The sequence below is a fragment of the Mobula birostris genome, chromosome 12 (assembly GCF_030028105.1).
Source record: "Mobula birostris isolate sMobBir1 chromosome 12, sMobBir1.hap1, whole genome shotgun sequence".
NCBI lineage: Eukaryota > Metazoa > Chordata > Chondrichthyes > Myliobatiformes > Myliobatidae > Mobula > Mobula birostris.
The window spans coordinates 45,952,014-45,970,074 of record NC_092381.1 but is presented as its reverse complement, the minus strand read 5'-3'; the positions used below and the strand labels follow the sequence as shown (position 1 = coordinate 45,970,074).

General features: G+C 39.5%; 2 protein-coding genes across 5 annotated transcripts in view; one reads left to right on the top strand and one right to left on the bottom strand.

The window, feature by feature from the left end:
- zyg11 (zyg-11 family member, cell cycle regulator) overlaps positions 1 to 3,451 on the top strand; it is a 50,878-nt gene extending 47,427 nt beyond the window's left edge. Inside the window, exon 15 of the mRNA XM_072273730.1 lies at positions 118 to 3,451. Within this exon, the coding sequence (XP_072129831.1) occupies positions 118 to 329 (212 nt within the window). The 3' untranslated portion in view covers positions 330 to 3,451. The remainder of the gene's footprint in view (positions 1 to 117) is intronic.
- echdc2 (enoyl CoA hydratase domain containing 2) overlaps positions 1 to 18,061 on the bottom strand; it is a 47,768-nt gene that overhangs the window by 12,051 nt on the left and 17,656 nt on the right. For all 4 annotated transcript variants that reach the window (XR_011887992.1, XR_011887991.1, XR_011887990.1 and 1 more), the window contains exons 6-10: positions 13,581 to 13,637; positions 8,622 to 8,809; positions 8,311 to 8,361; positions 4,610 to 4,657; positions 4,402 to 4,525 (exon numbers count right to left, since the gene is read on the bottom strand). Coding sequence is in view for 1 of the 4 variants with exons in the window: in XM_072273731.1 (XP_072129832.1) it covers positions 4,448 to 4,525; positions 4,610 to 4,657; positions 8,311 to 8,361; positions 8,622 to 8,809; positions 13,581 to 13,637 (422 nt within the window). In the remaining 3 variants the exon portion in view is untranslated. The remainder of the gene's footprint in view (positions 1 to 4,401; positions 4,526 to 4,609; positions 4,658 to 8,310; positions 8,362 to 8,621; positions 8,810 to 13,580; positions 13,638 to 18,061) is intronic.

The window sequence follows — 18,061 nt, the reverse complement described above, 5'->3', positions numbered from 1 at the left end:
TATTATGGTTTTGATTTATGGTTCATTGATATTCATTGTGACTTGTATTATAGCAGTGATTACTGATAAATCATGTAAATTTCAAGAGTGGCTTCCAATATATTTTCTCTTCTACAGCACCTAGATACTGCAGCATGCTCATTGAAGAAGGTGGAATGCAACAACTGTACAGTATTAAGAACCATCCGCAGATTTCACCAGATGTTTTGCAGATTGTTATTAGCATTATTGAAAGTTTAGAGGCATACATGATGCGCCATGGAAATGTCTCTTCCTGCCACAAAAAGCCACAAACTAAGCAGTGTGATCTAAAGAATAACCAGGATTAATTATATTGAGAGATTGTACCAGTAATTTACAAAGAAAACACTCATTTCATAAATTAGGCTCCTCTCAAAATGTTCAGGATTGCTCATAATGTAGCTTTGTTATCCCATTCCCATTGGGAAGGGAAAGGAGATCAGATCTCAGATCAAATACTACACTAGCCCAGTATAGCCAAGTAGCAGAAGAAATGTGAAACTCTGACCTATTTCTGTATGACTCAAAACTATACTGTTCCTGAAGAATTTTAAAAATCATTAACTTGTGTGGCAAAATTTATTGTCTTGAGTTCTATTGTACAATAGTACAACACAAAAGATTAGCCCTTTAATTCATTGTGGGGTTTTTTTTGGTAAAACTATCCAAAGTGATCTCACTTTCCTTGCATTTTCCTTTACAACTTTTGAAGTGAATGCTGGTTAAGATGATGCTCCCTTTCTTTGTTGCTCTTAGCTGCACACCTTTGCTACACATTTCCACAACCATCTACAGCCCTTTAGCCTTCTCTGCTTCAGTTGTAATTTTTTTATATTATTAAAAACTTGTCTGTATTTTCCACCTAAGAACCAATGTCATTTTCTATAACTTTATTCTTTCTATAATGGATTAAAGCAGCACATTTTTTGGTTCAGCTATAGATATACTGTACAATGTCTGAATTCTTGCATGTCTGTTTCAATTTCTACTTCAATTCCATTTAAACATTATTTTATTCAGACCTTCAAAAAATACAGTATCCTTATTTATAAATTCTTATTCCTCAAAACATTTTAACAGTATTGCAGCCTTCATGCCTGGTCCAATTCGACAAGGGGAACCAAGTTTTTAAGGTTGGGGATTTCCTGGAATCAGCAGTAAAGATTTTTGCTTAAGTTACTTTAAAGGAAAGTTCTTTGAAACCATACCTTCGTGTCCAATCTCTCCAAAAAGAAAAAAATAAAATTAATTCTTTTTTCACTATGATTGAAATATTGCATATGGAGTTCTTGGATTTCTCATGTGTTTTAGTATCAAGGGGTGTTTGCTTATTATTCCTAACTTGTAGAAGGAACAGATGATAAGTTTAAACTACTTTGGGTCCTACAGATGCAGATTATGTGCTTGTGGTGCTGCGGCTGTAATATTGCAGCATGATTTGATTTCAGTTTGACTCAGACCACTTCAATAGGATAATACTCTGGAACCTCCTGCTAATTGCAATTTGGGATGAAATTTTAGGGCTGAGTTAATCTGATGTTCTTTTCACCTGGCAATGAAAATACTTGCAAATTCAGTTCGTGGTGATTGATGTTTTTCTCATGCCTTTGACTTCTGAATACAGCCTTGAAATAAATTTCTCTAGTACTTCTCAAACCCAATATTGTAGAAATACTAGGAATGAATGAAATACTGAAACCATGCACGGGATTGTTGAAAGTCCCAAAATATCTCAGTAAAACAAATGGACAATGATTAATTCACAGATATCCAATATGACTTTTGAATTTGAGTGGAATTACCATAATTGCAATGGTGTTTGCTGTTAAATATTTCTACAAGTTATCTAGATGCAGTTGACGTTGATCACAGTGGAACGTTGGTTTTGGTGCTGTCTTTGCAAATGTTCATTCTACAAGCAGCAGCTTTTATTTGAGTAAATGTTGCTGATGAAATGTTTACTTAATCTAGATGCCACTCATATGCCAACCATTTTATAAAAGAAAGAATGGAAATGTTGAACTGTATTGAGCTTATTTTTTGATCTTTGTCCTGACATCTTTTGTTCCCTTTTTAAAACAATTTTGTACAACATGTTACCTCCCTCAAAGAAATATGCTTTTGAAAAACCTGAAATGGCTTTGTATTAGTGTATTATGTTTTTCGTATTGCTTGCATATGTTTATATTACTGGTTTTATGATTTTCTGCTCTGACTCTTCCCTTCAATACCTCATTTTTAAAAAAATGCATTCTATTAAAAATATTTGATTTAGCATTGCTATTTATTGAAAATGTTAATTCTTTAGGGGAACTGGTTTGGGGCAACTACCTTGTTTTTCTGGGTTTTTTTCTTCTCTCCTCCATTGGTAATGAATGTGCACAATCTGACAAGACGATCAGTGAATACAGCTAGTTGTCTGTCTTGTTCATCTATGCTGGATGGTGTGTTTACTGCTTCTGTGGAAGGATTATTTTTTTAATTTATCTGCAGAAATGTGGTCTGAATATTACTTTTGTCAGGGAGTAATATTTATGGCCTCCTGGATCTCTCTACAGATTATTTAGACAGACTAGGGGTTCCCAACATTTTATGCCATGGATCCCTACCATTAACCAAGGGGGCCAAGTTGGGAACCCCTGATTTAGACCATGCACAAGTCAGTAATTGTGCACGACATAGATCATCAGAGTGCTAACCTTGCATGGTATGGAATGGAGATGCTATCCTTGAGTAGTATGCAGCAAAAAAATTATTGTGGAATAATTAGATCACAGAGGCTGTGAATCCAAGATAGCACTTGTGTACAAGTACAACGCTCCTTTGGTCAATGTCTTCTGGATAGATTATGAAACCATTTTTTCATTTCTTTTATGTTTGTTGCTTGTCTTGAATGTGATTCTGTAACTGGTTTGGGTGCTTCAGTACCCTTGCAGTCTCTGGCAGGGTCTTGGGAGGCAGAGGCAGTATGAATGAACCTTGCGGCAAGGAGGCTGCAAGACAGCAGAAGCCAACGTTTGGCCCCATTTTGCCATTTAAAGCTCCCATTGTTCACCTATGAAACTGACAAGGGAGATTGAAGCATCGAAGCAAGTGCAGAGGGTGAACATTGGCTGCTTGTCTTTTTGATTGGTTACTCTGTACCAGAGAAGGAAAGGCCTGCTGCTGCAGAGAGTGTTGACTAGGGTTGTCTTCTTTTCTGTGTTTTGGATTTGAACTTTAGATGAAACACCTTTTTTCTCAGTCTTGTAGTTTTTATTTTTTTTTGCCTGATCAAGGTGCCTGATCCATTTTGTTTGTTTTTTTTGTGGGGAGATGGGATTAGGGGGTTTGATTATGCTGACTTTCTTTTCTTTCTTGGTTTCATGGCTACTCGGAGAATTGAAGAATTTCAGAGTTGTATACTTTGATAATAAATGAAAGTTTGAAATATGTCCCTTTTTTTTTACTCTGCCCTGGAGCCCTGCAAGTTTATATCAACTGTTTGCAATTGAAATCATTGTTCAAGGATTAGTGTTGGATCAACACCCGTGCTCTGTCCTCCAGCTTGGATAAATAACCAGAACGCTACTTGAACCCAAAGGGTTAAATTGTAAAGAGGTTTTGTACAAAGTACAGTTGTAATTCAGAACATTAGGTTAAGGATTGGGTTATAGTTTAAGGGGCTTGGATAAAAGATGGGAGGGTGGTGTATAGAAATGAGTATCAGGGTTAACTAGTCTGTAGCAATACATGAGCAAAACTACTGAAAACTGACCACCAACACAATATGTTGGGATTAAAGTAGCTTTCATATAGACCAAATGGATGCATGGTTCCTCCATCCTGCTTTGTAATATTTTAATTAAGTATCTGAATGACAACAAATTTGCATTTAAATTAACCATTACAACGAAAGGTAAGTCAATCTTAACAAAATCCTGTTGGCCATGCAATTTAAAAAAACTGATTTGATACACCCAGAAAATTTAACCTTCCCACATACCACTTATTGAAGGTCCTGGCAAATCACTAATAGCATTTATTATTACAGATTGAAACTCTCTCTCCATGTTCACTTTCCTCTGTGCAGGAAAATTGTTAAAATAAATACACCCGAGTGATGTAACTGTTCTGAGAACGCTGTAAAGTGAAAGTCTATAAAGTTGTCTAAAATCACAAAAGTTGCACTAGTATGCTATTTAGCTATAGATTAGTATAGGTCTTAGAATTACAGTAGTTATTTGGTACAGATCTGCACTTGTGATTCTACACATGTGGGACCATGGGAGTTGACAGTTTCAACTACTACTGCAGTTCCCACATGCTATTGTGTAGAAACGCTGAAAATCAATGATATGTAAATGTGCATTCAGGAAAAAAAAATCTGAAGTACTTAACTGTGATTGTAATTAAAATTTTTGACAGTTTGGACATGTATTTCATTTCATTCTCCCGTAAAGTGGGGTAGTCGTTTTTCCTTAAATGCTGCCATCCCCTCCAGTCGGTCTTTTGTAGGTATGACCTGTATTAGCAACAGGCACAAATGTCAAAATATTAATTATTCTAAGTCACCTTTATCTGAAACAGCACGAGGCTTTCTTCATACCTGAGCATAGCACATTTCCTCAACTGACATTCCTGATGTTATATCGACCTACAGAGAATTAAAAATAGATTTAAGATAAAATAAAATTGTGTTACCTAAAGGAAAAAATTTTGCTCCTGTTGCTAGGAATGCATTCTTTTCACAACAAGTAGTACTGTTGGGAAATTGGTGTTTAATTTTACTCTGAAATTGAAACAGTGCCAATATTCTTCTGATTAAGGAATAAAGAAAGGACTTCCATATTTCAGTCCAAACAAATTAAGGCAGGAGTTCCAACATGGTGTCTTGGTGAAAAGTAGGGAGGGGTCTACGGCATTAAAAAGGTTCAGAACCCCTGAACTAAGGTGATTAAATTTCAAGACTAAAAACTAAGAAAGACCACAGTATATAGAACATGGTTATACTTAGTTCCAGGAAAGCTCAGTCCTTAGTCTTGCAACTGTCCTCGGCTGTGGGTTACATGCATTTAGAACATCAATCAATGGGAAACTTGAATTTCATATTGAGGGGAAAGGAAACATTAACTATGATTTATACTGTTGATTACTACCAATCTCTGCTCAAGAACAACTCACTTTGGTAGTCTGCCTACTATAAGTAACCCCTCATGGCTTATGAAGGCTCACAAATTTAAAAAAAAATGTTGAGACTCAGAACTACTATGGAGGGTTATGTTGAAGGAAAAACTTAGAATGATTTTGGTGTAGGTTAAAAGGTCAGTACAATATTGTGGGCTGAATTTTGCAGTGACATGCTCAACAATCCCTGAACAATCAAAACCAAAACAAATAGTCTATTTGTAGGTTGTTGTTAGTGAGTTGTTAGATTGTGATTAAACTCCAAAAAGTGATTTGTTTATCAGAGAACATTGTTGCTTCCTATTTTGCCAAACATGCTGATGACCTAAATAAGGAATTAGTCTGTGTTTCATGATCAACTTTATCATTTGCTTGTTCCTTTCTGGAAGGTGTTACGTCAGAATGTATGAATTAAGATGCATCTTGTAGCACAGTTAGAAACTGGCAGGTATGATGTGGTTGTCAGAGTCAAGGTTCAAAGAAGATCACAGCTGGGAGCTTAAAATCCTAGGAATACACATCATGACTGGTGTTTCTGGGAGTAATTTGGAAGAAACAGGATCAGTTCATCTCAATGAAGCAGCAGCATTCTAAAGGGCCGCTGAGACAGCCATGGCTAACAAAGGAAGTCAAAGCTAGCATAAAAGCAAAAGGGAGCATATAACACAGCAAAGATTTCAAAAACCAACAGAAAGCAACTAAAAATGCAGTAAGATGAGAAGATGAAATATAATAGCAAAAGAACTGAATAAGTATTTTATGTCAGTCTTCACTATGGAAGACACCAGCAGCTGCTAAACAAGATGAGAGCTCTTGGTATTACAGAAAATATATTAACATGGTCAGAGATTAACTGGCAGAAGACAGAGTGGGAATAAAGGGGGCTTTTTCTGGTCTGTGAGTAGTGATTTTCTACAGGAATTGGTGTTGTGTCCACCACTTTTCCCGTCATAAGTTAATGATCTGGATGACGGCGATATCAGGGGTAAGTTTTTTTTACGCAGAGAGTGGTGAGTGCGTGGAATGAGCTGCCGGTGGTGGAGGTAGAAACGTTAGGGTCTTTTAAGAGACTCCTGGATGGCTACATGGAGCTTAGAAGAATAGAGGGCTATGGGTAAAGCCTAAGTAGTTCTAAGTTAGGGACATGTTCGGCACAGCTTTGTGGGCTGAAGGGGCTGTATTGTGCTGTATGTTTCTGTTCCCATGTTTCTGTTCTTGAAGGCTTTGTGGCCAAGATAGCAGATGATACGAAGATGGGGCAGGAAGTGTTGAGGAAGCAGAGAGGCTGCAGAAGGACTTGGGCAGATTAGGAGAACAGGTGAAGAAGTGGAAGATGAATGCAGTGTAGAGATGCGCATTTAGATAGAAGGAATATGTCTATGAAGGTTCTCAGTCATCCAAATCATTGTAGATCAAGCAGTAGCAACGGGACTTGCTGTGTGTTGTCTAGAAGATGTTTCGCCACTCATCCGAGAGGCGGCTTTAGTTCCAATCCATGGTGGGTAATTTTCCAGTTTATAAACTGATTTGTTTAAAGATATAGGAATTACATGAGGGTCATTAAGAGTCAGGGTAATGAGAGGGTCATTAGTATTTGCATGAATGGATGTGTGAACTGTTGTGGAGTTGCTGGTTTGAAAGAGGGGTTAAAGAAACCATCCTTGTCAAAGTGGAAAATCCATCCCTGAACAGGGGGGTGGAGTACACCACCACCTATCGCTACTGATAATACAGTCCTAACACCTCTACCCCAGTGCCTCCACAACAGTTCACGCCTCTATTCATGCAAAGACTAATGATCTTCTCACTACCTCTACGTCTTTTAATTCTCACTGGAGTTTATATGAATGAGGGGTGGGGGAATCCCACTGAAATGTACCAAATATTGAAAGGCCTATATAAAGTGTACATGGAGAGGATATTTCCATCAATGGGAGAGTCTTAGACCAGAGGGCACAGCTTCAGAATAGAAGGACATTACTTTAAAGCAGGAGTTCCCAACCTTTTCTATGTCAAGGACCAATACCATTAAGGAAAGGATCTGTCAACCCCAGGTTGGGAAACACTGCTTTAGAACAATCAGTCAGAGGGGCAGTAAATCTGGAATTCATTGCTACAGCCAGATAGGCCAAATCATTGGGTATATTTAAAACAGAGGCTGCTAGGTGGTTGAACAGTAGGGGTGTCAAGTTTTACAAGGCGAAAAAAGCAGCAGAATGGGTTTATGGGGCGGGGGTGGGGCGGGAAGAGAATCAATCAGAATGGCCTGATTCTGCTCGTATCTTATCCTCTTCTCCAAAATATTAATCTCAATATGTGCCTCAAAGAGACCATCATTGCTCAATACAAACTTTTGCTTGTGGGGAAAGTTACTTTAATGATTAATTCAACTACTTTAGTCAACACCATCCTTAAAACCTGCTATAACCTTTAAATCTACTCAAGTCAATGTAGAATTTACTCTTTTTAATAAGAACTTTTTCCACCCTGGACAAAACTTGGAAGTCTAAAATAAAAAGTTTGTACTATTGATTAGACGTATATAACTAAGGAATGTTTAATATAGAGCATACTGCATTAATCAAAAATATGGAAAGCATCACATATTAGAGGTAAAATTGTGAAGTTATCCCATTTTTATTTAAGTGACTGACTCAAAGCACGTAGAAGGTCATGTCATTTCAGTCGGCCTCCCGGACCCAAGACCATTTAGCAGTGTAGTTCGTAGGGTTCAGTACATTTCAGTCACTTTAAAATAAAGCTTCATCATGCACAAGTTCCTGTTTCTGGTGCCATGGAAAGCTGCTAACTTTAAAAAAAAAGTTTGATCACCTTAACCAGGGCACAAAGAAATATTATAAATTTACTAATCAGTAAATTATTAAATTAGTAAATCAGTCAAGATCATAAAGATGCATGAATCACAGCTACAGTACATTTTCCCTGTTTTAGATGCTTAACTCTTAAGAGGGGGCATATTCTGATAAAATGTTGAGGTGGCACTTGGTAATGCTGCTGAGGGTTGGTTATTTGCCTAGTTTTGGGCAGTAACAGGTGAAAGGAAGGTTTCAACTAAGTTGGATAGAGTAGCAAATTTGTTACAATGTACAACATAAACATTACCTCAATGCCTCTGTTTATTGCTTGCTTTGCCATCTTGAGAGCCACTGGCCCCTTTAAATAAGATTACACAAAGATTATTTTTCTAATTGAAGTACATTACTCAGATATCTACTACATTTTTACACAACTACACATATATCTATTGTCATTTTAACTTAAACAGCTGTAAAATGCTCAAGGTTTTTGATTGGGGATGATAACAGCTCAAAATAGACATGAGAATGCATTTATCTCGTTACGGCTTAGTTACAAGCTTTAAAGCTATTGCAGGCTGTATTGATTTATTTCAATGCAATCAGTCTACTACAAACCTGTGGAAGTATCTCTCTGGCCAGATTGAGAGCTTTTTGATAAGCTGCATCTCCCAAGTCATTCTGAGTCACAACATCATTCACTAGACCTATGGACTCTGCTTGCTCACCGTCTACCTGTCGGCCGGTGAAAATAAGTTCTTTTGCCTTGCCGATTCCCACAGTACGAGGCAGCCGCTGGCTGCCACCTTGACAGAAAAGAAAGATAATTTGATTAAGTAAGGCAATTTTGATCTGTATTTACATTCAAATTTAATTTACTAGTATTTATAGTTTTCTACAGTATAATAACTTGGGTATTGTACTACCAATGTTAAAACTTTGCACACTTGATTTTTAATCCATTGTACAATACTCAAAACCCCATCTGCAAGGCCCGTTTCTCTTTGCAAAGCTGCAACTGTTCATTTCATTTATTACTTACAACTCCATACCCACTGTTACCCTGGTCAACTTCCTGCCTTTCTTGGGTGGCACGGTAGCATAGCGGTTAGCACAATACAGTGCCAGCGACCCAGGTTCAATTCCCACAGGTGCCTGTAAGGAGTTTGTACGTCTCCCCATAACCATGTGGGTTTCCTCTTGATAGGTCAATTGGTCATTGTAAATTGTCCCGTGATTAGACTAGGTTACTGGACATTGTGGCTGAAAGGGCCAGAATGGCCTATTCCACACACTATTTCAATAAAATAAAATTTGAAAATCTGGAATCCCTGCTGAAGAGTAGGGGCAGCATAGCAGCCTTGCTTCACAGATCCAGGTCTGAGCCTGACTTCCAGTGCTGTGTGCAGTTTGCACATTCTCCCTTGACCAGTGTGGGTTTCCTTCCTTCCTCATTTCCAAACTGGCCAACTAATTAACTCGTCTCAAATATGCAGATGAGTGTTGTAATCTGGAGGGGAGCTGACAGGAAATTGTGAAGAATACAAACTGATCAGTATCGGCTATATAAAAATGAACACTTGATTCTTGGGCCTGTTTTTGTGCTGTATGACTCTGACTATTCACTCAATGAAAAGCAGGACCGGGAAAAGGTGAAAAATACACAAAAGTAGGGAAGTGATGTTACAAGTTCATCTACCTTATTCTAATGCTGCAAGTAGTGAGGAAGGACTAAAAGCAGGAAAGATCATTTTGAACAACAAAAGCAATAAGGTTATCACTCAGGTCTAGTAGGTTATCTATAAGAAAAATTAAAAACAACAATAGATGGGGGACTGTGATAGCAAACAGCATAACAAAATTGGAGTGTGGCCACTTTAAATCCCTCATTATATCTAGTGGCCCTGCAAACTACAATCCTACAGACAATAGTGAGACATGCCAGCTTTTTTTCCTCTTTTCAATCCAATTTTGAGTTGAATTTAATCTCCACAGAGAAAATTAAGGATAAAGCAAGAGATAGAATCATTTGAACCGAGAGCAGATATGGGCAGCTTAGCCTCTTCACAGTGCTCCACCATTCTATAATTAATTCCACAATCCCAAGCCCACAGCAATGCCTATTCCTGGCCATGTTTCATACACTTGCTTTATCAAGAATCTATTCAACTATGCCTTCACTACGTTATGAGAATGACAGAGAATTTTGTCTCATTCTTGTCTTAGATGGCTAACCTTTTAATTTCAAACTTTAACCCTATAATTGTAGATTCTCTCACAAAACCACTCCACTCTTTAAAAGAGGAGGAAGGCAGCAGAAAAGAGATTATAGACCAGTTAGCCTGACAGTTAGAGTCAATTGTTAAGGATGAGGTTATGGAGTACTTAGTGACATAGAACAAGATAGGGCAAAGTCAGCATGGTTTCCTTAAGGAAAATCTTGCCTGACGAACCTGTTGGAATTCTTTGAGGAGATTACAAGTAAGATAGATAAAGCAGATTCAGAGGATGTTGTATATTAGGACTTTTAGCTCACTGTATTACAGGAAAGTTACTGGCATGGTTTGAGCATTGGCTGGAGGGAGCGAGTGGGAATAAAAGGATCCTTTTCCACTTGACTGTCAGTGACTAGTGGTGGTCTGCAAGGGTTGGTGTTGGTACTGCTTCTAAGGCACTGATGAGGCCTCACCTTGAGTATTGTGAACAGTTTTGGGCTCCACATCTTAGAAGTTACATGCTGGCATTGGAGAGGGTCTAGAGGTTCACAAGGATGATTCCGGGAATGAAAGGGTTATCATACGAGGAACATTTGATGGCTCTGGGTTTGTACTCACTGGAATTTAGAAGGATGAGGTGAGATCTCTTTGAAACCTTTTGAATGTTGAAAGGCAAAGTCAGAAAATGTCTTATTTCTCATCGTGGGGGAATCTAGGACAAGAGGGCACAGCCTCAGGATAGAGGGGCATCCATTTAAAACAGATGCAGAAAATTTTCTTTAGCCAGAGGGTATTGAATTTGTGAAATTTGTTACCACAAGCAGCTGTGGGGGCCAGGTTGTTGGGTGTATTTAAGGCAGAGATTAATAGGTCCTTGATTGGACACGGCATGAAAGGTTATGGGGAGATGGCTGGGGAGTGGGTCTGAGGACAGAAAAAAAGGATCAGCCATGATTGAATAGCACAGCAGACACTGCATAGGCAGCAACAAACAATATATTAAGGTTGGTGTTGAAAATTGATAATTCGTCCATTTTCTCTTGCCCACTTATCTTGTGGCTGATATGGTGCCTACGCTGGGAGTATAAACTCAAAGACTCAAAGTATATTTTTTATTAAAGAATGTATGCAGGATACAGCCCAGAGAGTCATCTTCCCCACAGACAGCCACATCGGAACTTAATTCTGCTTTATGTCTTATGTCTAAAACAGATTATCCTCTCTACACCTATCCTGTCGAGATCAGCAGCGTGAGAAACTATTGCTGGAGGTGTTCTGCCTACCACTGAATCAATAAAGAGTAGAACCAAGCAAGAGCATTTGTGCATGGTGCGAACCCGACACAGAAACAAGCATTTGAAAGCATATGGGATAATTCACATATAGTTAAAGCTGAGATGTGAAAGGAATGGAGTGCAATTCTACTGCCACACATAAACTTCAGAGCAATTCACAATTCTGCCCTGAATGGACTTTGAATCAGGGCAGCCCGTAAATAACGAACACTGAGCTGAACTCAATTATGCCTTGTCACTTTTGATTTTGTGTTTTACACCTTTTTTGTTGTCATTTGCATTTTTTTGCACTGGGGGGGGCTTGATGTTTTTCTTTGAATGGGTTCCATTCAGGGATGAATCTCAGGGCTGTATACTGCATACATACTTTGAACCTTTGAGTTTATACTCCCAGCATAGGCACTGTATCAGCCACAAGGTAGGCTGGCAAGAGAAAGTGGACCAGTTATCAGTTTTCAACATGACAACATGCAAATTTAGTAAACATACTGGACTGGCATGAGATCAGCTGTACTGATTTCCTGAGGTGGACCTAACTTCTCAGTGTTTTCCTCTGATTTAGATTTTAAATGTTTGGAAAGTATGATGCCATCAAATGCAAAGTACACATTATCAACTACCTGCACAGACAAACTTCAATGAGCACGTAAGCTATTGATGCAAGTAATATCCCAGGCATAGAGATTGGGTTTCTCTCATTCTTGGGTATGTTATATGAAAAGAAACTGGCACAGGGTAAATGGTCAACAACTGAATGATACAGCCTATGATCACACTAACAAAGGAGATAACCTCAGCAGAGTTGGTGGAGTGAACAGCCAGATAGTTTACAAAACAAAATGCTGCTGGAGTTTTACAGGAACTCTTGAGAATGGAGGCTCTGAACAACAGGTAAAATTGGGGGAGTCAAGGAGCTATCACAGTTACCTCAATTATAAATAAAAACATTTTGATTTGTAACTGAGGAAAGATATGGAAGGTACGGTGTTTTTACAGAAATGCAGTTAGTAGGGTTGTTGACTCAGGCAACTCAAATTCATACCTGGCCTCCAGTACCGCCTATGTGGCATTTACACATTCTCCCTATGACTGACCCGATTTCTCTCCACTGTTTCCGTTTTCTTCCATATGTCAAAGATGGCGGTTGGTAGCTTTATTGGGCATCATATACTGACCCTTGTAGATGACAAGTAGAATTTGGGGGGAGCTTGGTGGGGATAAAAGGATTAGATTATGGTAGGATCGTGATGCAGCTGTGTAAAACACTGGACTGGACCACACTTGGAGCACTGCGTGCAGTTCTAGTCACTGCATTGCATGAAGGATTTGGAGTCTCTGGAAAGAGTGCAGAAAAGGCGGACCAGCATATTGTTTGGGTTAGCGAGTGCTAGAGATAGGAGAGAAAATAGAACACAGAACAGTGCAGGCCCTGAGAAGCTGAACTTGGATTGTTTTTGCTGGAGTGGCAGAAACTGAGGGCTACCTGATAGAAGTATTTATAATTGTGAGAAGCACTGACATGGTAAGGTGGTCTTTACTCCAGGGGAAATGTCAAATACTAAGGGTATACAGTGGTTAAAACAGTAGTTTTAAGTTGACTGTACAAAACTTTAAAGGAGATTTGTGAAATAAATGTTCTTATTACACAGGCGCCCAGAATGCATTAGCGGGGGAGGTGGTCAAACCAATTTTAACAGTAATGTTTAAGAAGCAGGGGTGCAGACCACAGGCAGACAGATGGCACTAGTTTAAAATGGCATCAGGGTCTGCACAGCCGTCATGGGATGAAGAGCCTCTCCTTGTGCTGTCCTGTTCTACTGTAAAAGGGTGCTGGATGGTCAACACAGAGTCTTGGAAGAATCCGTTTTCGTCCCGTTGTCCATATGATTTTATATGTTGTAGAGTTTAGGAGATCCAATGTTCTTGTTTTATGGAATGTAATCAGTAGAATTAAAGTTCAGTCATTGCTTTTTTTTTATTACTTGCACTGTAAAAATACTCAGTCTCTCAATATGATTAACTGCACTGCAAATCTTGCACTTCATATCATGAAGAAAATAACTTACCAGCACCAGGCAGGAGGCCTCTGGTGACTTCAATAAGACCCATCTTGGCAGAAGATGCTAAAGTTAAGAAAACAAGACAGATGAATTTTAAAAGGAAAAAGATGTCTAATCTTACACAACGTGTTTGTAGAAAAGGACAGGCAGGTTTATATCTGCAACAACAGAGTACTGACATTGGGACTACACAGAAAGCTGGAATGCCTTTTGTATTTGTACACAATGGCACTGAGAAAGAAAAGGAAAAACCACATGCAAGAGGAAAAAATGCAATATGAACTGCAAAAAAAACCCAGCAAAGACAAGTGAAGGTGAAAGAGTAGTGACATCAAGACAGCAAAAACTAAAGAGGTATACAGTGGGAACACCAAGGGAAGGACCAAGAGAGCGTGAGACAAGCAGAACACTCATTAATAGAAAACAACATTTTGTTAACAGTATTTCAGTACATAAGTAATAGTTTTGACTGTTGATCCTCATTTCTACATTTTAGTCATAAGATGGATTCCATGGGGATCACGTGAGCAAGCAATGGGGTAAGGCGTGTTTGGCTGGGCTCCTGACTAATCTTTACTTTATTGTATATTTAGAATAGCGCTTTCTTTCAAATTTTATCAAAATAAGTCAGTCGTCTAAGTACATTTAGTGAGTTACTTTGTTCTCTGACATGCGGTAATGGCATCTAAGCTTCGAAAATATAAATACATTGGGCTCACTAACACCAAGACGACCGACTCCCCGGTGCAAAGTTTAAGTGCTGACTGCAAACGCGCAAGTACCCTACCCCACACAAACTCAGGCGAAATGGACACAGAAGACCTAAAGGTTCAGCTCCTCTCAGAGCTAAAAACGGACATCTCTGCGGTGATAAGAGCAGAGCTGAAAAACGCCCTTGCTGAAGATTTCAACTACCTGAAAAATGAGATGAAGAACACCTTGCCGAAAATTCAAACTACCTGAGAAACGAGTTGCAGGTAGCAAGAACCAAGGTAGCAAACAACGCGGCACGGACCCAAGTTGAGATTGACCAAGTAAAGGCTAATGTTAAAGACATGGAAGACGACATATCATCATGGTCAGATGAAATGGTATCGCTTCAAACCATCATAAATGCCATGAAGTCGGAGCTGAAGGACTTAAGAGATAAATGTGAACACACGGAAGGAAGAATGCGGAGGTGCAATATCCTTATTTTGGAGGTTGCTGGGGGGCCCAGGTCAAGTTCCGCAGAGTCCATTTCTAAATTACCGTCAGAGGTGCTTAAACTGAACAAAAACACTCTCATCGACTGCTCGCACCGGAGTCTCACACCAAACAAACCCAGCAGTAAACCGCCTGCAATTGTAGTTAAACTAGATTATTATCCAGACTGTGTCGATGTTTTACGTTGAGCTCGAAACCAGACTCCGCTTAACTACAATGGGAAACCCATCGCTATTTTTCCAGACTACACCACAAGGGTCGCCAAAGCTCAAGCTGCGTTCACGGACGTCAGGGAACTGCTGCGTGACCAGCCGGATATCCGATGTTCCCTGCTCAACTCCGCATTACACACAACGGGACGGAGAAAGAATTTCTGGACCGGGAAAAGGCCATGGCTTATGTAACAGGGCATATCGTCACGGCAGCAAAACACAGAACATGATCACGGACCCATAATGCATTTTTCACATGTGGAACTCCGGTGGGCTATTCATAAACAGTTGCAGAATCAATAGTTTCCTGCAGTGCCCAGAAAAAGTATTATGATTATCCTAGTATTTTGTCGTGGAAATATGTTTTCTTTGTGGTCACTGTCATTGAGATGTTAAAGCTTTTTTTTGGGTGGGGGGGGTAATTTTTTCAAGATTAGTTAATAACCCATCAGGGGTGATTGATAAGTTCGTGGCCTACAGTAGAAGGAGATGAGTTATTAATTTCAAACTTTCTGCATAATCACTCAAAGAGTTGAACTGCATGTGCATGTAACGAGAGCTGTATAACTCATCTCCTTCTACCTTGGACCACGAACTTATCAATCACCCCTGCTATGGACTCTTTCTGGAGGTCCAAGATCCGTATGCTCCACGACCGCTGGACTAAGTGTGTACATGTAGGAGGGGACTATGTTGAAAAATAAATGTGCTAGGTTTTCTAAAATTGCTCCTTCTACCTTAGGCCATGAACTTATCAATCACCCCTTGTATGTTCTGCTATTTTTCTTTGTTGATAAAAATACTTTGATTAAAAAAAAATGGATTCCATGATGTGGCCTTTCTTGATTATTCCACGTAGAAAAGCTCTAACTGCCTAATTTTAGCACTGTTCAATTTGTTTATAAATATTATTAGTAATTTCTTGTCTGTGGCTGTCTATTAGTCAATTCCATATGCTGATGGATTGACAAATAGACAGTCACTGACAAGAAAAATCATTCATGAATTATTCATAAATGTTTCACTAATTAGAGCACATGGTCTCTCCTCCATTCAATTTTTAGATTTGTTTTTAACTTTGTATGTCTTTATTGAGTGAATTTGAAAGCATGATTGTTCCTCACATTGAACATGGAACAGTAGAACAAGCCCTTTAGCCCACAATGTGCTGACCTTTTAACCTATGCCAAGATCAATTTAACCTTTCCCTCCATAAAGCCTTCCATTTTTTTTGTCATCCATGTGCTTATCTATGAGCATCTTATTTTAGCAAATGAGGGTTTGGTGGTGGAAGGCAGGTGGTAATGGAGAGTTGTTTCTCACATTGGAGGGCTGTGGAAGGTGGTATGCCATAGGGATCAGTGCTGGGTCCCTTGTTCTTTGTCACCTATAACAACAATTTGGACAAGGATCACATTCATCTTTGCCCAATGATATCCCTCCTGGCACTTATCCCTGCAACTGGAACAAGTGCTACACCTGCCCATTCACTTCTTCCATCACCACCTTTCAGAGCCCTAAACAGTCCTTCCTGGTGAGGCAATACTTCATCTACAAGTCTGCTGGAGTCATCTACTGTATCCAATGTTCCCAATGCAGTGTTGTCTACATCAGTGAGGCACGACATAGATTAGGGGACAACTTTGTCGAGCATCTTTGCTCCATCTGCATCAGGGAGTATTTCCCAGTGGCCAACCATTTTAATTCCAATCCCCATTCACATTCCACCATGTTGGTCCATGGCCTCCTCTACTGCCAATGATGAGGCTACTCAAGTTGGAGGAGCAATACCTCATATTCCATCTCGGGAGCCTCCAACCTAACAGCACGAACATCGATTTCTTTCCCCTCCCCCCCCATCTACTTTTCCATTCCCTATTCTGGCTCCCCCATCCCTTTTCCTCACCTGCCTATCACCTCCCTCTGGTGCACCTCCATTTTCTCCCGTGGTCCACTCTCCCCTCCTATTAGATTCTTTATTCTTCAACTCTTTACCTTTTCCATCTGCCACCTCCCAGCTCCTCATTTCATTCCCCCTCCCCACCACCTACCTTCTCCCTCATCTGGCTTCACCTATCAACTTCCATCTTGTACTCCTCCCCCTCCCCCACCCTCATTCTGGCTTCTTCGCCCTTTCTTTCCAGTCCTGATAAAGGGTCTTGGCCCAAAACGTCAACTCTTTATTCCTCCTGAACCGCTGAGTCCATCCAGCATTTTGTGTGTGTTGCTCAGGATGAGGATTAGGTAGCACGTTTAGTATGTTTGCAGATGACACCAAAATTAGTGGTTTGGTGAACAATGAAGGAAGTTATCTAGGTTACAACAGGATATGTATCAACTGCGTAAGTGGGCATGGGAATAGCGGATTGAATTTAATTACGACAAATGCAAAGTGATACTATTTGTGAAGGGAAGGGCAGGACATACAGTACACAGTGAATGAAAGGGTCTTAGGGAATGTTGTTGAATAAACAGACCTAGAGGAACAAAAGCAGTTCCCTGAAGAGGAACACAAATAGACAGGGGAGTGAGGAAGGTGTTTGGAATGCTTATCTTTGTCAGATACTGCATTGAGAAAAAGAGATGGGATAATGTACCAAATATTGTCAGACCAAATTATGAGAGGCATAGATGTGGTAGTCAGTCAATGTCTGTTTCCAATGTAGGGATATCTAGGTGGCATTGGTTTAAAGTGAGAGGAAGAAGTTTCAAAGTGGATCTGAGAGACTTTTTTTAAAATCACACAAAGAGTAAATAGTATCTGGAATGAGTTGCCACAGGAGGTGAAGGTATGGACAATAACATTTAAGAAGCATCTTGAATGAGCAGGGCATAAAGAGATATAGAATCTACACAGGCAAGTGAGGTGAGTGTTGATAGACATGATGGTCAGCATAATACACTGGGCAAAAGACTGTTTCTGTGCTGTACAACTCTGACTATTACCTTTGCCACCTTTTTCTGCATTTTCTCCTTTATTTCCAGGTGAATAAAATAGGTCACACCACCTCTAAAATGTTGTGCAAGTAGAAAACTGTATAATATGATCACAATTTTCTCTGACATGAG